We start from the raw sequence: 16,827 nt of genomic DNA on the forward strand, positions 1-16,827 counted from the left end.
AGCACTGAATGGTCTCACACCACAGTACCTGAGTGAACTTCTGGTCCTCTATGACCCGCCACGCCTACTTAGATCAAAAGGTGCAAGGCTATCTGCTAGTACCTCGTATAGTGAAGGCTACATCAGGGGGCAGAGCCTTTTCTTACAAAGCCCCACAGTTATGGAACAGCCTTCCAAGTAGTGTTTGGGAATCAAACGCAGTCTCAATGTTTAAGTCAAGGCTGAAAACATATCTGTTTAGTCAAGCCTTTTGTTAATGGTGTTTATGAGGTAAAGGTGTACTGTAGATCTGGAGGGTCCTCAGACATAGAGTGTCTTGGTAAACTGGGATGTATGGGTGAAATGACAGTAGCAATTTGTGAAAAATGCTATAATAATAATAATAATAATAATAATAATAATAATAATAATAATTCTTGAAAAATAAAAAAAAAGATACGCTCTTACCATCAAATACTTTTATTCCATATTTTGTTGCTTTTTTTTGTATTTTTTGGGTTTTCTTTTCAAGTAGAGTTTTTATTTTGTCCTCGGCTGGTTCAGAAACACACTCCGCCATTTTGTTTTTCTCTACTCATGGTATATGAGGTGGTAGCCTAGTAGTAGAGTAGCCAATCAGAGCGCACGATTGCTCATATCCAGTGAATGTGGATAGAATAAAATATAATCAATTTCCCTTTTCTATTGACTTGTGTGCGTGGAAGGAGGCAAACCCATACTTTCTTAAAGCTAGATGGCCTGTCAATTTCATAAAATCAGTGAAATTTAGTTCCCCCTGAAATGCAGTCATTGTGATATATGTTTATTTCTGTAATATCTCACAAAATATCAGGCCATTCTGTGGCTGGGAAGTTATTAAATTTGAGTAGATTCCCTAGCAAATAATGTGCATGAAATTGCTCGCTTCACGCAGACAGAGGAAGTCCGTGTGCACATGCGCAGGTTTACCTTTGACCGTGTACTGACGGTCATCATTTTGTCGTTAAACGAACAGCTGATCACACTGAGGTGCTCGCTGACCGCCAATATTTGTTAGTTTGGTCCTGCGTTTCCTTTCCTTTGTATATAACATAACGTCTTTTCTTCTCGCACCCTGTCTTTCACGTTTCATTCCCACACTCACATCCTCCATTTTTCTCTCCTGTTTCAAATTTGTATCTCACAATGCCTTGAGCGAACAGGGAAAGCACACTATGTGATGCATGATGTAGTATCTTGTATTGGGTCATGGTGAAGCAGGAAAAAATAGCAGAGAATTTAGGGCCATGTGGCCCTAAATGCATTAACTGTTCTATTAGGGAAAAAAACTAATAAAATTTGAAGTCTGATTCAAATTCAGTAGCTTTCAAGTTTATTTGTATAGCGCTTTTAACAATAAACATTGTCGGAAAGCAGACAATAGCTTTCGGTCCACTAAACAAAAATAATTGGGTGTCAGGGGAAATTCTTTTTATGACCTACACTTGAAAAATCTGAAAGGCCGTCTAGCTTTAAATTAATAATTAAATAATATAAGGTGTTCCACTGCAAATATGTTAATTGCCAAATATTTTGTAACAAATAAATAATCCACTTGCACATGCAGTCGACTGACTAGCAGCCAGCTACGTACAGTGTGTCGGTTAGCACACCCAGCTGTATGTAACGATAATTTTGGCTCCTTACATGCTTGCTTGCTAATATCTTATTTGAAGAGTTTGACAAGCATACATCACATACAGCTAAAGCATGAGGTGTTTAAATCCACACAAAAACTTTCACATTTAAAAGTTCAAAGAAAAGCCATTCGCATCAGTTTGCTAAAATTGAACACAGCTCATGTTTTGACTCGCAGTCAGGGTTGGCAGACTGGCCTGGTGTAATCAGGCCATCTTTTCTGCGTGTTATTTTCCCATTCATTTAGTTTGAAATCGCAATGATGCAAAATAAAAATAATTGATGATTTCGCTCAAATGCATTAAAACTAAAGTAAGGAGCCTTGATTTGAAAATCTAAGGAGTAGAAAGTACAGATACAATGGTGCTTGAAAGTTTGTGAACCCTTTAGAATTTTCTATATTTCTGCATAAATATGACTTAAAACATCATCAGATTTTTACGCAAGTCCTAAAAGTAGATAAAGAGAACCCAGTTAAAAAAATGAGACAAAAATATTATACTTGGTCATTTATTTATTGAAGAAAATTATCCAATATTACACATCTATGAGTGGCAAAAGTATGTGAACCTTGGCTTTCAGTATCTGGTGTGACCCCCTTGTGCAGCAATAACTGCAACTAAACGTTTCCGGTAACTGTTGATCAGTCCTGCACAGGAGCGCTGCCAGAAATTTTGGGCCCCATGAAAGATTAGAATTTTGGGCCCCTCAACTTTGCCCACCCTCATCACAATTGCACTATTGTCATTATTTGACTTTTGATAGCCCATGGACGTTGAGTTTGTGACTTTGTTATTACATTTTATGTATTAACCAATGGTTGAAACCAATGGTTTAGAACGTGTGAACATTCCACACACGTAACCATGTCAAACACTTGACTGGTGTCCGTTATTAGTGTAACGGGTTTATTTTTTTCCACTTGCCATTGTGTGTAGTGGTGGGGAAATTCTGCGCTGGCCCTTTAAGAACGCAGGTAGTTATGGGAACGAGGCGCTGGCCTCTTTCAGTTCGTTTTGGAAATGTAAGCGCCAATGCCACTGGACGTTTGCAGCCCGTCCTCAGCAGTGTATTTGTGTCTCATTTCTTCAGAATAAAAAGACTGGTGAACAACACAACGTCTGTTACATTAGCAACACTTTAATCTAGCAAACTGTATATGGTGCTCGCTCATTAAAAACTTCAATCCTAAAGCATTTATGGGTTGTATTGCTGCTTACCTCCTTCTCCAAAGGGGGGTTCAGTGGTTTGGTAGGGCGGAGGTCCCCCGAGGCTGAATCTGTGCATATTTAGGGCACCCCATTAGTTATGAAACTGGTTATTAGCACTAGTTATTAGCACCAGCATAACGTAATATTTCATCTTGTTTATCACACAAGTCAGTTCAGTTATTAAAATGGAAAAAATGTCACTGTACAAACTGTAAAAGTGTTCTCTTGATAGGCTAATCCAACCACGTTCATACTGTTCATTTACCATTCGCTAATATTTTGAACACACATGTGAGCGATAGCTACCTTTCTTTGGGAAAAACTGAGTGACCAGTTGCCTGCCTCTCCAGTCCCTCTCAGCTTTCAGCTGCCTTTCTTTACGTTTTTGACAGCCACTCTTCATATTTAGCGATCATAGACTGTACGCACTCCACTGCTGGCTGGCTGGCTGCTGCACCGCGACACAGCAGCAAGTAGCGTTGCACTGATCAGCACACAGATTTAACGCATTGCGCTTCTACTAGAACTGGACCGTACCATTTCGCAAAAGGGGGAGGGTTAAATGACAATATGTTGAAGAACTCAAGAAATAGACAACCTTGTTCAATTAGCTCATTTTACCAGATGGGATATTGCATTGTTGTTATTTCAAGAGTCTTATTAAAATAATTAAAAGCATATTATCAGCCCCTTAAAGGGCCCCATGGCAGTGCTGGGCCCCTAGAATTGTTCTAACCTTTCCCCCTCTGGCGGCGCCCATGGTCCTGCACACCGGCTTGGAGGAATTTTAGCCCCTTCCTCCGTACAGAACAGCTTCAACTCTGGGATGTTGGTGGGTTTCCTCACATGAACTGCTTACTTCAGGTCCTTCCACAACATTTTGATTGGATTAAGGTCAGGACTTTGACTTGGCCATTCCAAAACATTAATTTTATTATTCTTTAACCGTTCTTTGGTAGAACTTGTGTGCTTAGGGTTGTTGTCTTGCTGCATGACCCACCTTCTCTTGAGATTTAGTTCATGGACAGATGTCCTGACATTTTCCTTTAGAATTTGCTGGTATAATTCAGAATTCATTGTTCCATCAATGATGGCAAGCCGTCCTGGCCCAGATGCAGCAAAACAGGCCCAAACCATGATACTACCACCACCATGTTTCACAGATGGAATAAGGTTCTTATGCTGAAATGCAGTGTTTTCCTTTCTCCAAACATAACACTTCTCGTTTAAACCAAAAAGTTCTATTTTGGTCTCATCCGTCCACAAAACATTTTTCCAATAGCCTTCTGGCTTGTCCACGTGATCTTTAGCAAACTGCAGATGAGCAGCAATGTTTTTTTTGGAGAGCAATGTCTTTCTCCTTGCAACCCTGCCATGCACACCATTGTTGTTCAGTGTTCTCCTGATGGTGCACTCATGAACATTAACATTAGCCAATGTGAGAGAGGCCTTCAGTTGCTTAGAAGTTACCCTGGGGTCCTTTGTGACCTCGCCAACTATTACACGCCTTGCTCTTGGAGTGAACTTCATTGGTTGACCACTCCTGGGGAGGATAACAATGGTCTTGAATTTCCTCCATTTGTACACAATCTCTCTGACTGTGGATTGGTGGAGTCCAAACTCTTTAGAGATGGTTTTGTAACCTTTTCCAGCCTGATGAGCATCAACAACGCTTTTTCTGAGGTCCTTAGAAATCTCCTTTGCTCGTGCCATGATACACTTCCACAAACATGTGTTGTGAAGATCAGACTTTGATAGATCCCTGTTCTTTAAATAAAACAGGGTGCCCACTCACACCTGATTGTCATCCCATTGATTGAAAACACCTGACTCTAATTTCACCTTCAAATTAACTGCTGATCCTAGAGGTTCACATACTTTTGCCACTCACAGATATGTAACATTGGATCATTTTCCTCAATAAATAAATGATCAAATATAATATTTTTGTCTCATTTGTTTAACTGGGTTCTCTTTATCTACTTTTAGGACTTGTGTGAAAATCTGATGATGTTTTAGGTCATATTTATGCAGAAATATAGAAATTTTCAAGCACCACTGTGTTTGTTTTGAAATGTGGTGAGTGGAAGTAAAAAGTTGTCAGAAAAATAAATACTTAAGGAAAGTGCAGATCAGAAAACTGTACTTAAGTGAAGTAATGAAGTAACTGAAGCAAAATTTAATAAATAAATAAAAAGCCGAATTTAAACTCCAAACTAATGTGACGAGAGGAACGGAGGCCCCTGATCCCTTGATATATTTATTTTCAAATTTCTGTCTTTTACACTTCATTGGCTGTTGCATACAAGAGGCATGTTCCACACCCAAAAAGAAAGGAAAGCGAATAAGAGACGTGACAAAGAGGAGTAACTGGAGATGTACAACCCCGATTCCAAAAAAGTTGGGACAAAGTACAAATTGTAAATAAAAACGGAATGCAGTTATGTGGAAGTTTCAAAATTCCATATTTTATTCAGAGTAGAACATAGATGACATATCAAATGTTTAAACTGAGAAAATGTATCATTTAAAGAGAAAAATTAGGTGATTTTAAATTTCATGACAACAACACATCTCAAAAAAGTTGGGACAAGGCCATGTTTACCCCTGTGAGACATCCCCTTTTTTCTTTACAACAGTCTGTAAACGTCTGGGGACTGAGGAGACAAGTTGCTCAAGTTTAAGGATAGGAATGTTAACCCATTCTTGTCTAATGTAGGATTCTAGTTGCTCAACTGTCTTAGGTCTTTTTTGTCGTATCTTCCGTTTTATGATGCGCCAAATGTTTTCTATGGGTGAAAGATCTGGGCTGCAGGCTGGCCAGTTCAGTACCCGGACCCTTCTTCTACGCAGCCATGATGCTGTAACTGATGCAGTATGTGGTTTGGCATTGGCATGTTGGAAAATGCAAGGTCTTCCCTGACAGAGACGTCGTCTGGATGGGAGCATATGTTGCTCTAGAACCTGGATATACCTTTCAGCATTGATGGTGTCTTTCCAGATGTGTAAGCTGCCCATGCCACACACACTAATGCAACCCCACACCATCAGAGATGCAGGCTTCTGAACTGAGCGCTGATAACAACTCGGGTCGTCCTTCTCCTCTTTAGTCCGAATGACACGGCATCCCTGATTTCCATAAAGAACTTCAAATTTTGATTTGTCTGACCTCAGAACAGTTTTTCACTTTGCCACAGTCCATTTTAAATGAGCCTTGGCCCAGAGAAGACGTCTGCGCTTCTGGATCATGTTTAGATATGGCTTCTTCTTTGAACTATAGAGTTTTAGCTGGCAACGGCGGATGGCACGGTGAATTGTGTTCACAGATAATGTTCTCTGGAAATATTCCTGAGCCCATTTTGTGATTTCCAATACAGAAGCATGCCTGTATGTGATGCAGTGCCGTCTAAGGGCCCGAAGATCACGGGCACCCAGTATGGTTTTCCGGCCTTGACCCTTACGCACAGAGATTCTTCCAGATTCTCTGAATCTTTTGATGATATTATGCACTGTAGATGATGATATGTTCAAACTCTTTGCAATTTTACACTGTCGAACTCCTTTCTGATATTGCTCCACTATTTGTCGGCGCAGAATTAGGGGGATTGGTGATCCTCTTCCCATCTTTACTTCTGAGAGCCGCTGCCACTCCAAGATGCTCTTTTTATACCCAGTCATGTTAATGACCTATTGCCAATTGACCTAATGAGTTGCAATTTGGTCCTCCAGCTGTTCCTTTTTTGTACCTTTAACTTTTCCAGCCTCTTATTGCCCCTGTCCCAACTTTTTTGAAATGTGTTGCTGTCATGAAATTTCAAATGAGCCAATATTTGGCATGAAATTTCAAAATGTCTCACTTTCGACATTTGATATGTTGTCTATGTTCTATTGTGAATACAATATCAGTTTTTGCGATTTGTAAATTATTGCATTCCGTTTTTATTTACAATTTGTACTTAGTCCCAACTTTTTTGGAATTGGGGTTGTAAGTAAGGCGCGCTTCTGAATAGGGGTGATGGCCTCAAAATGCACAATGCAATTTATTCAAAAACAAATAAATGATCTGAAGGAAACACAGCAAGCAGGAGCATAATTTACAGATACATTTTTTGAGTAGTCAATCATTTTCTTTAGTAAAAAGAAAAAAACAAAACCCAAAGCTGATTATTTAGGAGTACAGGAGTCATGTAATTGCTGTACATACACTCACCGGCCACTTTAATAGAAACTTGTTCTTGATTCTAAGATTCCTGTTCTTGGCTGGCAGGACTGGAACCCAATGTGGTCTTCTGCTTTCACAGGCTGAGATGCTTTTCTGCTCATCATGGTTGTAAAGAGTTACTATGAGTTACTATATCCTTCCTGGCAGCTTGAACCAATCTGGCCATTTTCCTCTGACCTCCTACTTAACTCAGTGTTTTCTTTGTTTTTCGCACCATTCTGTTGCGAGACTGTTGTGTGTGAAAACCCCAGGAGATCAGCACTTTTTAAAACACTCAAACCAGTCCATCTGGCTCAAACCAACACCCATGCCACAGTGAGAGAAAGTTGCACTTTGAGATCGCAATTTTTCCCATTCTGATGTTTGAATGACGTGAACATTAACTGAAGCTCTTGATTTGTATCTGCATGATCTTATGCATCGTGTTGCTCTCAAGGGTTCGGCTGATTAGAGAATTGCAGGTGAATGGGTGTTCCTAATAAAGTGTATAATAGGAACGCTGTGTCTACTGTTGGTTAAATATCATCTGGAGCAATTCTTCAGCACTGTATTGACAGCAATGGAAAGTGATGAATATTTATCCATCCATCCATTATCTGTAGCCGCTTATCCTGTCCTACAGGGTCGCAGGCAAGCTGGAGCCTATCCCAGCTGACTATGGGTGAGAGGCGGAGCACACCCTGGACAAGTCGCCAGGTCATTGCAGGGCTAACACATAGACACAAACAACCATTCACACTTAAATTCACACCTACGGTCAATTTAGAGTCACCAATTAGCCTAACCTGCATGCCTTTGCATGTTTCAAACCTAGGCGCCGACAAGTGTGGCTGCCTTTCCCGAGCTCTGTCTGACTAGTTTGTTTTTAGTGTTTTTATCGCTTTTTTCATCTAAAGTTTGTACTGTTGAAAGTCGAACTTCTGTGGATATTTATTCTATCCTATGGATACCAGTCTTCACACAGCTCGTAAGGGCTGCAACAAACTTGTTTACACATGGGAATGGCTGCTGGCACTACGATATAATGTTACAGATGTAATGTTACAGACATCTACATCATACCCAGGGAGTTAAGGAAAACTTACCGCGGTTGCAGAGCAGGCAAGAAGCTGAAGGCCAGACGACTGGAGAAATGATGGCGGTATAAACCCTCTGTTCCTTCGGTTGTGATGGGGAATGTCAACTCGCTTGCCAATAAGACTGATGAGCTGGCAGCTCTGGTGAGGAATGTCAAGCTATACCAGGAGTGCAGCTTATTGTGCTTCACAGAGACGTGACTAAACAGCAACATCCCTGACGCTAACGTGGAGCTACCCGGCTTTTCCACGGTGAGATTGGATAGAAGTCCAGAGTTAAGCGGAAAACGTAAAGGTGGGGGGCTTACACTTTTTATCAACATAAAGTGGTGTAATCCAGGACATGTCACTGTGAAAGAAACGGTCTGCTGTCCAGACATTGAGCTTTTAGCTGTCAGCCTCAGACCATATTACTTGCCTAGAGAGTTCAGCCATACGATCGCTGTCTGTGTATACATCTCGCCGCGTGCACTTCCAGATAAGGCGTGTGACGTCATCCACTCCACTGTTGCTAAGCTCCAGACTCAACATCCTAATGCCTTCATTTTTATCTCTGGGGACTTTAATCATGTTACATTGGAGTCAACTCTGCCTGCATTCCATCAGTTTGTTAACTGCCCCACAAGGAAAAATCATACAATTGACCTCATGTATGCCAATGTGAGGGAAGCTTACAAGGACATTTCACTGCCTCCGCTGGGTAAATCAGACCATAACTTGTTTTTTCTGCAGCCACAGTACATTCCATGTGTGCGCAGACAGCCAATCACCACACGTTCATTCAGGGTATGGTCCCCTGAGGTAGAGGATGTGCTGAAGGACTGTTTTGAGTGCACTGACTGGAAGGTGCTGCAGGAATCACATAGGGAGGATATTAAGGGGGCTACTCACTGCATAACTGATTATCTGAACTTCTGTATGGACATTGTTGTTCCCATCAGAACTGTACGCTGCTTTCCCAACAATAAGCCTTGGATAACCAGTGACGTCAAGGACCTCCTTAATAATAAGAAGAGGGCATTCAAGGATGGTGACCAGATAGAGCTGAGGTGCATACAAAGGGAGCTCAAGGTCAGGCCGAGAGAGGCAAAGGAGAAGTATAGCAGAAAGGTGGAGGAAAAGTTGCAGAATGAGGGAGGTTTGGAATGGGTTGAGAACCATCACAGGCTACAAAAAGACCAGCAGTGTAGTGGAGGGTAATGTGGAGAGGGCAAATCAGCTCAATCATTTTTATAATCGTTTTGATACAGCTGTCTGCCCCAGCACCACCCCCCAACCTCCTCCATCGGCTGGGGCTACCCATACATCACCCCACACTCACCCCTCACTGTTTTCCTCTACCATTGATGCTCCCCCCTCCTTGGCAACTACCTCAGTGTTCCACACACACCAATCAACAACCTCCAGCCTGTTCACCGGAAGCTTCCTCCCCCTGCTGTCTCCATAACATCAGAGATGGTGACGCGTGAGCTCAGGAGACTGCAGCCTAGGAATGCCACTGGACCGGACAGAGTGTGCCCCAGACTCCTGAAAGTATGTGCGGCTGAACTAGGTGAGCCTTTACAACATGTCTTCAACCTCAGCCTACATCTTGGGAGGGTGTTAACATTGTGGAAGACATCATGCCTTATCCCAGTTCCTAAGAAGCCACATCCCAATGAACTGAATGATTTTAGGCCTGTTGCCTTAACCTGTTGCCTTAACATAATGAAGACAATGGCGCGGCTACTACTGCACCTCCTCAGACCCCAAGTCAGTCATGCACTTGATCGGCTACAGTTCGCATACCAGGATAAAGTGTAGGAGTGGTTGATGCCATCATCTACCTGCTGCACAGAGCTTACTCTCACCTAGACAGAGGAAATGGTGCTGTAAGAATCATGTTCTTCGACTTCTCCGGTGCCTTTAACACCATTCAGCCCCCCCTGTTGAGAGATAAGCTACTGCAGATGAGGGTAGACCCACACCTAGTCTCATGGATAATACACTACCTTACCATGAGACCACAGTTTGTGAGGCTGAAGGATTGTGTCTCTGGGACTGTGATCAGTAGTACGGGTGCCCCACAAGGAACTGTCCTCTCTCCTGTTTTGTTCACCCTCTACACATCAGATTTTAGTTACAACTCTGAGCTATGCCATATGCAGAAGTTCTCTGATGACACAGCTATTGTGGCATGTATCAGGGATGGACAAGAAAGGGAGTACAGGAACCTGGTGAAGGACTTTGTGGAATGGTGCAGGGCAAACCATCTGATGCTGAATACCTCCAAGACCAAGGAGATGGTGGTGGATTATAGGAGGTCCAGCTCCCCTCCACTCCCAGTCTCCATTGAGGGGGTCAATGTGGAAGTAGTTAAGTCCTACAAGTACCTGGGGCTGCACCTGGATAATAAACTGGACTGGACAGCTAACACAGATGCACTTTACAAGAAGGGGCAGAGTCGACTCTATTTCCTGAGAAGGCTGGGGTCTTTTAACATCTGCAGTAAACTCCTGCTGATGTTTTACCAGTCTGTCATCACCAGCATTCTCTTCTATGCTGTGGTATGCTGGGGCGGCAGTGCCAAGAGGAGGGACACTGGACGTATAGACAGACTGGTGAGAAAAGCTGGCTCTGTGGTTGGCACTGAGCTAGAGCCCATAGCATTGATAGTTGAGAAAAGGACCCTCAGCAAACTCCTGCTAATTATGGATAATGAGCACCATCCCCTATACAGCACATTAAACAGGCAGAAAAGCCTGTTCAGTGGCAGATTGCTCTCTCCGTCATGCTCAACAGACAGGCTGAGAAAATCTTTTGTTCCCCGGGCCATTCAACTTTTTAACTCTTCCCTGAAGGAGTAGAGGAAAATGGACTACTGGGTTTGAGTTCTGTTTTCTGGAAATTCACCTGTTTTTATGCCTGAATTTAAGCAAATATTCCTTATGTCCAGCCAGTGCAGTAATCAGTACTTTCCTGTTCTGACTGACTTTTTTTTTCACTATAAATACAGACTGTGATTTTTATGCCTCATCCCTATAGGCTTATAGACACTTTGACCTAACCCCTTATTGGTGCACTCACAGTGACTGAATGTGGAATATGCATTCACCATGAATGTCCATTCCATTGGTGGTGTTTTTTTCTTTGTCCTTGTGTGTGTTGAATGTACTGTATAAGTATGTGTCTTAAGAACTACGGGATGTTTAAATTTCCTTTTGGATCATTAAAGTATCTATCTCTCTATCTATGCCTTTGGACTGTGGGGGAAACCGGAGCACCCGGAGGAAACCCATGCGGACACAGGGAGAACATGCAAACTCCACACAGAAAAGCCCTCGCCGGCCGCTGGGCTCAAACCCAGGACCTTCTTGCTGTGAGGCGACAGTGCTAACCACTACAGCACCATGCCACCCATGAATATTTATCATTTCAGGAAAAAAAAGCCTGAATGTACAGACTAGAGTTTGATTCACTTCATGTTCTATGTGCACCATTTCTCTCTCCTACATGTAACTGGACTCTGTTGCCTGTTCAGCACAATCAGCCTTGTAATCCGACACGGTGGTCACCTGATCCTCCTCCACACACTGTACCTGTCAACTGAGCTCCACACACAGACGAATCTGTTCACACGGACACTTTAATCTCACACGGATCCGACTGCTTTCATTACATCCATCCTCTTGATTTCTTCAAGCTAATTTCAATTCGTTTTGAAACAGGACCCCTTCTTCACCCCCTGCTGGAAAGTGTGTTGCTCTCGTCTGTACCTGCATGTGAAACTGGGCTCTGAAATGAAAGGCAGCTCTGTGTGAAACATAATGAAATTGACAGTTTATACCACAGTGCTTCATAAAGCAATGGCGGCCCCTTTTCCCTTCTCATTTTTTCCATAAGCTGCTGATTTGGATATGACTTTTATGTGCATTGTTGGCTGAAAACCAGCTCATGTAGGTGATAAGTTGGTCCCAGGAGAAGATCGAGTGCAGCTTTCATTTGGAAAAGTGATACCAAAAAGCATGTCAGTATTTGTGTTAATATTTTAACTGGATCATTTTTTGAGGTCAGCTATAGGACATGTTTAAATGGTGGTTGGAAACTACTAAAAGTGGGTCGAATTCAGAGAGATTGTTTTCTGTGCTTGTTTTAAAATTTCCCTGCCCAAGTCATTCAAAAGTCATTCATTTAATACCTAAGGGGAAAATATATTCATTTTGCAGCAGCGAACATTTATCACACATTTATCCTCATGAAAAAAGGCTGAATTAGGAATATACTTACTGTACACCGATCAGCCAGAACATTATGACCATTGACAGGTGAAGTGAATAACACTGATTATCTGAATACAATGGCACCTGTCGAGGGGTGGGATATACAGTATTAGGCAGCAAGAGATTGGTCAGTTCTCGAAGTTGATGTGTTGGAAGCAGAAAAAATGGGCAAACATAAGGATCTGAGTGACTTTGACAAGGCCCAAACTCTCGACGATGGCTAGATGACTGGGTCTGAGCATCTCCAAAATGGCACATCTTGTGGGGTGATCCTACCAAACACAGTTCAGCACCCAGATTCTTTTACTACGAAGCCATGCAGTTTTAATATGTGCAGAAGGAAATTTGACATTGTCTTGCTGAAAGAAGGAAGGTCTTCCCTGAAAAAGATTTTGTCTGGATGGCAGCATATTGCTCTGAAACGTGTATATATTAGTCAGCATTAATGATGCCTTCCCAGATGTACAAGCTACCCATGTCATGTGCACTAACGCACCCTCATACCATCACAGATGCTGGCTTTTGAACTGTGCTCAGATAACAAGCTGGATGGTCCCTCTCCTCTTTAGCCTGGAAGACGTGGTGTCCATGATTTCTAAAAAGAATTTCTACTTTTAATTCACCAGACCTCGGGACAGTTTTCCACTTCACCTCAGTCCATTGTAAAAGAGCTCGGGCCCAGAGAAGGTGGCGGTGTTTCTGGATATTGTTTATATCTGACTTTAACTTGCATTTGTGGATGCAGTAATGAACTGTTTTCACAGACGATGGTTTCCTGAAGTGTTCCTGAGCCCATGCAGTGATTTCCACTACAGACACGTTTCTGCTTTTAATGCAGTGTTGCCTGAGGGCCTGAAGATCACAGGCATCCAATGTCAGTTTTCAGCCTTGTCTCTTGCATACAGAGATTTCTCCAGATTCTCTGAATCTTTTACTGATATTATGTACTTTGTATGTATTGTGATCCCCAAATTCTTTGCAATTTTACATCGAGGAACGTTATTCTTAAATTGTTGCGCTGTTTGCCCACGCAGTCTTTCATAGAGCGGTGAACCCCTCCCCACCTTTATTTCTGAGAGACTCTGCCTCTCTGGGTTGCTCTTTTTATACCCAATCAGGTTACTGACCTGTTGCCAAGAAACCAAATTATTATTATTATTATTATTATTATTATTATTATTTTTAGCATTACACAACTTTTTCAGTTTTTTGTTGCCCCTGTCCCAACTTTTTTGGAATGTGATGCTGACATTGAATTCAAAATGAGCATATATTTTTCAAAAAACAATAACATTTCTCAGTTTCAACATTTGATATGTCGTCTTTGTACTATTGTCAATGAAATATAGGGTTTCCATGATTTGCAAATCTTCGCATTCTGTTTTTATTTATTTTATTTATTTGTGTTTTACACAGCATCCCGACTTTTTATATATAAACTATATTCTGTTTGTCCCTATTGTAGGTACTTCAAGTATTACTCCTCTTTTGTGCTCTGTTTTGTTCGACTGCTTTAAAAACACTTGTGTCTGTCCATCTGTCTGTGTTGTTTGTGTTCTCTCTCTGTCTGTCTAATCACATAAAATAGCTGAGCCTCACTAATTTACTTACCTAAATTAATAGACCTTTGTTGAAATTCTAATTTTCCCTTTTAACTGTTGTGCTAAAATGCTTTTTGGCAAAGTGAAGGCTCTTCATCCTGATATTATTGTTGTTGTTTCTGTGTGTGTGTGTGTGTGCGCGCGCGCGCGCGTGCGTGTGCCAGTATTTAATGGGCATTCCCGGCCAAGTGGGGACCGAGAGAGAAGCCTGAGGGTCAGGGGGAAAGACGGAGCCCAAGGAAGGGAGAGAGGTTCAGAAACAACCAGGGCTTCAAGCACACACAATCTACGGCCCAGCAAGCCTGCACCGGAACACAAACAGCAGGTAACGTTGCCTATAAATAATGGATGAATCTTGATGGCGATTTAACCATAGTAAAACGTTTCTGAAATATTTTATGTGCTATTGTACACTCACTGGCCACTTTAATAGGAACCTGTTCTTGATTCTAAGATTCCTGTTCTTGGCTGCAAGAGTGGAACCCAATGTGGTCTTCTGCTGTTGCATGCTGAGATGCTTTTCTGCTCACCACGGTTGTAAAGCATGATTATATGAGTTACTATATCCTTCCTGGCAGCTCAAACCAATCTGGCCATTTTCCTCTGACCTCTCTTATCAACAAGACATTCGTTTCCACCCACACAACTGTCGCTGACTTAACGTTTTTTGTTTTTCGCACCATTCTGTTGTGAGACTGTTGTGTGTGAAACCCCCAGGAAATCAGCAGTTTCTGAAATACTCAAACCAGTCCATCTGGCTCAAACCAACACCCATGCCACAGTGAAAGTCACACTTCAAGATCACAATACTTTTTCCCATTCTGATGTTTGAAGTGAACATTAACTGAAGCTCTTGATTTGTATCTGCATGATTTGATGCATTGCGCTGCTCTCAAGGAATGAGCTGATTACATAACTGCATAAAACAGCTGGTGGGTGAGTGTTCCTAATAAAGTGGCCGGTGAGTGTACGTAGTGTATACATGTGTTGACCAAGTGTTAGACTGAAGGAGATATTACTTTATGAGGAAAAAAAAATTCTCTCAACCAGCTTCATGAAGTAGTCACCTGGAATGGTTTTGTAGCAGTCTTGAAGGAGTTCCCAGATATGTTGAGCACTTATTGGCTGCTTTGCTTTCACTCTGTGGTCCAACTCTTCCAAAACCATCTCAAAAGCATCTCAAATTTGGACTCATCAGACCACAGTACAGACTTCCACTGGTCTACTGTCCATTCCTTGTGTTTCTTGTCCCAAGCGGTTCTTTTCTTCTTATTGGCCTCCATCAGTAGTGATTTCTTTGCAGCATTTTGATTGTGAAGGTCTGATTCACACAGTCTCCTCCGGACACTTGATGTTGAGATGTGTCTGCTACTTGAACTCTGTGAAGCATTCATGTAGGCTCTAATGTAAGATGATGTTATTTGGCGTTTTCTGAGGCTGGTAACTCGAATGAACTTGTCTTCTGCAGCAAAGGTAAGGCTTAAGGCCAATTTATGCTGACAACGCAGTCCTCGCAGACGGTGTCGCAGATAGCGTCTGCGTAGCCCCTCCACCTTCGCAGACGCTCTGCGCGCACCTCCCAAAAATTGTGACCACCGCAGAAGCCTCGCAGACAGCGTCGCAGACAAGAGGGCTCTGATTGGTCCACTCTACATCCGCTGTACACGCACTTCCGCTTCCCTACTTTCCCGGTTTGGTTTGTTTTCACGACCGCCATTTTTAAAAACACAAGCGAAGATGGAGCAGCACAAAGAGCGGTTGATCAAGGAAGTGAGGAAGTACGTACATCTATACGACTCCAGTTCTAGTCATTATAAGTAACCGGAGGATAAACACTCCACTAACCACACCCACCAACTACTCCTAGCGATTTCGCGACTTCGCACCCCCTTGCATTGTAGCGGTGAATAACATCGCGCACGCCTATTACTCCCCGCTCAACGATAAATTACAACTGTCTGCGAAAAGCTATCTGCGAAAGCCTTGTTGCAAGAGCATGCAGAGGCCTTTAGTCTTCATTTCCTGGGACGGTTCTCATGAGAGCCAGAGTCATCAGGCTGTCAGCATTTGATAGTTTTTGCAACTGCACTTGAAGATACATTCAAAGTTCTTGCAATTTTCTGGACTGACAGACCTTCATGTCTTAAAGTAATGATGGATGTCGTTTCTCTTTACTTAGTTGAGCGGTTCTTGACATAATATGGATTACTATAGTTGTGGAATTGGGCTATTTACTGTATTTGTATTATTTATTATTTACTGTTTGATCTCAAATGCATTAAGAAAGCAACAAATTGCACTAATTAACTTTTGATGAGGCACAGCTGTTAACTGAAAAGCATTCCAGGTGATTACCTCATGAAGCTGGTTAAGATAATGGCAATAGTGTGCAAAGCATCATCAAGGTAAACGCTGGCTACTTTGAAAAAACTAAAATATGAAACATTTTTAAACAATTTTGTTTACCACATCATATATATGTTCCATGTTATTTCATAGTTTTGATGTCTTCAGTATTGTTCTACAGTGTAGAAAGGAGTCAAAATACAGAAAAACCTATGAATGAGTAGAGTAGGGGTGTACAAACTTTTGACTGATACTGTAGATTGCCTGCATAAAATGGACAAAAGCCATTTTGCATAGCCATTTCCTGTATAAACATAAGTACTTGTAGTTCTGGAAACTGTACTCTTCACAGTAACAGCCTGCAGCAGGCCTATAGCAACACATGATGTCATCACATTGCTGCCGAATCCCCCTCCCCCTCCCCTTACACACATTTAGTGCACTGGAGCTAGTCAT

The 16,827-nt window shown here is 42.1% G+C and overlaps 1 protein-coding gene across 3 annotated transcripts in view; it reads left to right on the forward strand.

Annotated features, from left to right (window-relative positions):
• The window catches only part of jarid2a (jumonji and AT-rich interaction domain containing 2a), a 172,544-nt gene that overhangs the window by 109,401 nt on the left and 46,316 nt on the right, over positions 1–16,827 (forward strand). For 2 of the 3 annotated variants that reach the window (XM_060921353.1, XM_060921354.1), the window contains exon 6: positions 14,190–14,350. The exons of the other annotated variant lie outside the window; for it this stretch is intronic. In XM_060921353.1, the coding sequence (XP_060777336.1) occupies positions 14,190–14,350 (161 nt within the window). The remainder of the gene's footprint in view (positions 1–14,189; positions 14,351–16,827) is intronic. 3 annotated transcript variants of the gene reach the window in all.

The sequence above is a fragment of the Neoarius graeffei genome, chromosome 5 (assembly GCF_027579695.1).
Source record: "Neoarius graeffei isolate fNeoGra1 chromosome 5, fNeoGra1.pri, whole genome shotgun sequence".
NCBI classification, from domain to species: domain Eukaryota; kingdom Metazoa; phylum Chordata; class Actinopteri; order Siluriformes; family Ariidae; genus Neoarius; species Neoarius graeffei.